The sequence below is a fragment of the Thalia democratica genome, chromosome 6, assembly GCF_965202585.1.
Source record: "Thalia democratica chromosome 6, ktThaDemo2.hap1.1, whole genome shotgun sequence".
NCBI lineage: Eukaryota > Metazoa > Chordata > Thaliacea > Salpida > Salpidae > Thalia > Thalia democratica.
In genome coordinates, this window is record NC_139170.1 from 41,499,263 (window position 1) to 41,504,963 (window position 5,701).

Consider the following 5,701-nt stretch of genomic DNA (forward strand, 5'->3'; position numbering starts at 1 on the left):
AACTATTATTTAAAATAATTTTAGTTTTTAAAATAATCACTAAATTTTCGAAAAAGTAAAATACAATTTTACTTGACATTTTATAAAAATGCGAAAAGTTTTAGCTTACTGTTATGGTATTTTATTAGCTAATATGTAGATATAAAAGTAAAGTTATTTTTGTGAAATTCTTGTACAAGCAGTTTTTTAATAGTGCAGGTAAAAATTGACACTAAAAAACTTCAAAATTTTGTAAAAAAAAAATTGAAGTAAGAAGTAAGAAAAACTGCAACGACTACTAAATATTCGAGCCTTTCTTATGCCTGTTTATTGCTTTTAACTAAATCAAAGTATAGGTTATTGTCAAACTAGTTTGTATAATTTTTTTTTTAATTCTAAAATAAACAAATTACAGTTTAAAAAAAAATTATTAATAATGTACCAAACAACCGTCTTGTTTTTATTCTTCGCTTTTTCGAACGTCAAATGCGACGATTTATACGACGTCTACTACGGGGATACCATATATGAGGCGGATCCCCCGAAACCGACCAACCTGCGAGCTGATGAAGGGGAAGTCCCTGTACCGGACGATGATATCCCGTTACCGATACCGGACATTCCTCTGCCGTTGCCAGGTTACCAGGAGAAGGGAAGTTGCGACATGATACAAACTTGCAAGGGAGAAGAGCAATATGTTGAGGAGTGGCAGGATGGTATGTTATGAAAGTTGATAAAGTTTAAACTATTTAGGCGACCTTTTTTAAATACTAGTAAGTACATTTTGTATAATTCAAGGGATTTTAAGTAAGTTTATTTTATGAATTTGCAAAAACAAAAGGAAAAGATCTGTTATTTAAGTTTTAAATTAAGTTTGAAAATGTAGTTCCTGATCATAAGGTGTTTAAATAGAACTTAAAATGTTAAGAAAACCGTTAGAACAAACTTAACCTTTGTTGATATAAATCAATTAATTTTTAAATTAAAACAATTTTAGTCAAAATTATAAGAAAAAAAATTAGCAAATTGTATATAATTTATTAAAGTAAATACTTGTTTGTTTTGTGTTAAACTATTATAAAATTAATATTAAAATATTCAAAGAGTACATCAAAAACAGTTAAAACAATGTAAGTAAATAACTAAAAAAAGTATAAGTTTAGAACACTTAAACAGTGACTATGTTATATTTTAAAATTATTTTTCGATAAAAACTTTAACAATCCATTATTAAAATAGTTGTTTTTGGTAAAAAAAAATATTGTTTGCAAGTTTTTTGCTCATAACAATTAGTTTTTCTTCTTTTTTGTCGAGTATACTAAAATCGATATGTCAAAGTAATAAGTTTAACACAAAATTGTCTTTTTTAGTAAAGGTAAAGAACTAATTAAAAGTTATAAATTGGTTTTTAAGACTTATTGGGCAGTATTTGAAAGTACTTCAAGTAGTTTATGTGTCAATCTAAGTAAACTTAACAAAAAAAAAAGTTGTATTTTCGACGGAGTGCATTTAAGCTGTATTCTTTAGTTTTTTGTGTTTTGTTTTTGCACATAAAATTACAGTGGTAAGTTATTATTTTTGTTATAGAAGCACATTTGATTTAATAAAAAAATAAAAAATAGATTATAAAAAAATTGCATCTAATATTTAGGTAGTATTGTATTTGTGTTTATGATTTTCTTAGATTATATATGATTGTTAAAAATTTTCATATAATTTTTGTTTTGTCAAAACTTATCAAGTGAATTATTTGCTTAAAACTGTAATTAAATATTTGAGCACTACGCTGAGTTTAGATTTAAAACTTCTTTATTTTTATTTATTTTATAGTTTTCAGTACATATAACATTTATAAATTTAATTTAAACTTTTTTCTAACTTAGTTAACACTGAAAAATTTTTGAAACTAAATCCAATTAAAAAATATAGCATAATATTGTTTTTAGTTTACAGCACGATAGTATATGTTATTGTAGAAAAAACAGTTACAACCTAGGAGAATTGAAAAATAAGAAACTAAAACAGTAACAATAAATGTAACTCAACCAGCTAAAAACTTATTGTATAGGTAGCATTGTAACTAATTATAAGATAATATGCTTTTAAAAGCACCTTTAACTTCTGTTTTGAAAGCAGATAAGATAAAATAGCATTTGCAAAATTTACTTTAGATGTTTAATTTTGCACAATGCCTGCGTAACTGATGTTTTATTTAACACTTATCCTTCACTTTAGAAATTTTAAAATTGTATATCACTTCGCTTAAAATACGTCTAAGCAATTTTTACTAATTGATACAAATTTTATAACACTACGGTGTTTACAAAGCGTTTACCGAAATATTTTATGTACTTTGTACTATTATATTGATATCAGTCTAAGTTATTTTTTTTATAATCAGCTTAAATTTTTTGTTAAAGATAGTATTACACCAAAGCAAAGGTTTTATAACATAATATAGTACATTAATAACAAACTCAGCTAATCAATTTTTATCTTTCTATTTACAAATACAGCTTTTTTTTAACCTATGTACAATCAGTTTGTTTAGGCTAGTTTTTAACAATACATTTGTTCAAACTTTAGAATTAAAAAAAAACAATATCTAAAAGACATGTACAAAACTACCATCAAAGTTTTGCTCTTATATTTTGCCATTTCCAACATCAAATGTGACAATACTCACTACGGGGATGACAGTATTGAGAAAGATCCCCCAAAACCGGCAAAACTGCAAGCTGATGAAGGGGAAATCCCTAAACCGTTGCCAGTTGATGGAATCCCGTTTCCTTGGGATAATTACACGAAACACGGTGGTTGCGACATGGTACCCTTTTGCAAGGGAGAAGAGCAATGGGTTGAAGACTGGCAAAATGGTTGATAATTAGAAATTTAATATTTTGTTTATTAGAGTTTTTCGAGCCTGCATTATTTAGCGGATTTCATAGGAATTAATAAAAACTACATTTGTTTATAAAAATGGAAGATAATAAGAGAACATTGCTTTGCGTTTGCAAATATAATAAGAAAAAAATGTTTAAAAAAAAAGAATAGTGTTTGGCATTGACGTTTAATATGACAGAATAGCTTCAAGTTTTCTTGAAACAAATATTTCAACACAATTAAACAGATCAGACTGTATAATTTATCAAATTCACACAACTTTAGACAAATATTTTATTTAAAAAACAATAGAAACAAAACACTAATTTCAAAACAAGTTTTCGAATAATTTATTATAGGCAGAAAAAAAAAATTAAAAAAAATATTATAAATTGCTAATAACTCTTCAAAAGGCAAAGGTTGTCAGAAGCACGGGAGCTGCAAATACTTGGTGGATTCTGTTGAAATATCGGAGTTTCTGAAGAACAAGATGCCCAGATTGGACGTCAGCTACCCCCACTTCAGCGTCATCAAGTCACGTGCTCTGACGTCGTTCAACAAGCTCGTTGTGCTGGTGTTCGATTTCGGAATGATCGAGAGGATTGAAAGGAACGCGTTTGGTCGCCTCGCAAAACTGAAAGTTTGTTTAACTTTTTTTATTTAAGCTCAAAGGTTTCTATACATTCAGATATCATAAGGTTTTAAATTTAGTTATCAAAGTTTGTTGTGTTGTTTTGTTATGTTTTTAATATTAAGAACCTGATTCAACAAACTTTTAATCAACATCTCATAACTTAGTTTTACTAAATGTAGTTACTTCGAGCCTTAAATATCTTTTTATTGTCCAATACTATTTTTAAACCGCGTAAATTCATAACAACTCAAAATTTCTCACAGGAACTGCACATCACTCAAAACATGGTGAACTACATCGACTCGAAAGCGTTTGACAGACTCGCAAACTTGCAGGTGTTGTCTCTGGCACACAACAACATATCGTCCTTCCAACCGTTAACCTTTCCTCCGCTGGAAAACCTGAAACACTTGCATTTGGAAGCCAACTCGTTGACAGAGCTCACAGACAACGTTTTCCATGGCCTGCAAAACCTCAAAACTCTAAACCTGGCCAACAATTCAATAAGCGAGATCGGCAACGACGCGTTCACCGACCTGAACCAACTGGAAGAGCTCGATTTGCGCGGGAACGAGATGACCTCGCTTTCTCCCGCCGTTTTCGAGCCAATCGCAACGCTGAAAACCCTCGTTCTTACACACAACCCGCTGAAAAGTTTTAAGAAAAGTTTGTTCGTTCCTCTTCAGTTAAATCTCCGAAATCTTCTTCTTGACGACTGCGAGCTTTCAGGGGTGCCTAGAAAGGCCTTCAGCGGCTTCAATCTCACCCGCCTCTCGTTGCTTGACAACCAGTTGGAACGCCTTCCCAACCTCGGCAAAATTCCCTTGAAAGTGTTGGGGTTGAAGGGGAATTCCCTCAAGTGCGACTGCAACGCTACGGAGTTCCTCAATTGGGTGCGGAGGACGAGGACGTTGGAGAACGTTCCGGTCTGTCGGTTTCCGGAAAGGAGAAGAGGGAAAACGATGACGGCCTTCTCAAAAGATCAGCTCTGCTCTGAGGAAGTGACGACGGTAAGGCTGACCACTGAAGCAGAAACTGAAAAGATGACGATTGCTGAAACTACTGCGAAGTTTGAGGCTACCGAGTTAAACACGACGCCCGACTATTACGACGAGGCAACAACGAATGTTGAAGCAACAACAAACGTTGAGTCAACCACAGCAAAGCAAGTAGGTGAATCGAAACAATCCACGACAGCCGAAAACAGAAAGCCGACCGTCAAAGAAAATGAACCAGAAATCAGAGTTAAGACCAACAAGGCGGGCAAATCGGCCAGTTTCAGGAGGAACACCTTCATAGTGGTGCTGACCTTCTCCGGGCTCATCATGTCGGGGTTGATCTTGTTGTTCGTGTGCAGGTGCAGGAAGATGCAAAAGGAGGAAGAAGGGGGCATTGAGATGATGGACCCGCCCAAGAAGAAGAACAAGTATCACACGAGTCCAAGATAAAATATTTAATAAACAACTTCGATATAAACACATCGGACAAAATTTATTCTTTTTCAAATTGTTATTTACTTGTGTGTTTTTCTATTTTTTATGTGTTTATTTTTAGTGTTTAGTTCAAGTAATTTATACGAAATACTTGTTTTACCCTGTAAATTTAATTTGGAGTATTTTCATAACAGGCCTTAAAGTGTTTTCTAGATCTGCTTATTGATTTCTTATTGTTATATTGTTCATGTTTCATCATTAGGAAATTGATATTTTTTTACAAACTTCTGCTTTTTTATTTTATTAATTTTTACTTATGGTTTTTTTTTATTGCAGTAAAAGTAAATATTTTCAAGTATTTTAAGTATTTAAAGTATTTTTAACTACTTTTTTGAAAATTTTGAAACAGTGTATACAGTTTAATACATAAAAATCCCGTAAAAGTTTATTTTACAAATCAGCCTAATCTGTTTTTTGTTTTTAACATCATATAAAAGTTAAATCAAATATCTTTGTGATAATAAATTTTAGTACTGTTTTTAACAAATTAGGTTTTCACTCTATAGATCAAAAAACCATCAAAGTTAAATGAGATTACTCAATTGAACTAACTTGTGCGTTTTTGATCAAATAAGGTCATTTTTTATCAAAAATTTAATAATAAATCAACTGAATTGCTATATACGAGGTACCTTCCAATGAGTAATAACCAACAAGCCAATTAATCTTTTAAAAGGAAATTAGATTTTTATCAAATTTAATGGCATTTTCT

At 31.1% G+C, this 5,701-nt stretch overlaps 1 protein-coding gene across 1 annotated transcript; it reads left to right on the top strand.

Moving 5' to 3' along the window:
* Window positions 1-415: 415 nt before the first annotated feature.
* LOC145839080 (uncharacterized) lies at window positions 416-5,120 on the top strand. The gene is made up of 3 exons (XM_082946692.1): window positions 416-695; window positions 3,276-3,502; window positions 3,760-5,120. Exons 1-3 carry the CDS (start codon window positions 416-418, stop codon window positions 4,942-4,944), a joined length of 1,692 nt encoding a protein of 563 aa, XP_082802818.1. The 3' UTR covers window positions 4,945-5,120.
* Window positions 5,121-5,701: the final 581 nt, after the last annotated feature.

What these genes read in the sequence shown, in the direction of transcription:
- LOC145839080 (XM_082946692.1), top strand. Translation starts at nt 416, where the DNA reads ATGTACCAAACAACCGTCTTGTTTTTATTCTTCGCTTTTTCGAACGTC. An exon ending in TGTTGAGGAGTGGCAGGATG is followed by an intron (nt 696 to 3,275) that starts GTATGTTATGAA and finishes ACTCTTCAAAAG; the next exon opens with GCAAAGGTTGTCAGAAGCAC. An exon ending in GTCGCCTCGCAAAACTGAAA is followed by an intron (nt 3,503 to 3,759) that starts GTTTGTTTAACT and finishes AATTTCTCACAG; the next exon opens with GAACTGCACATCACTCAAAA.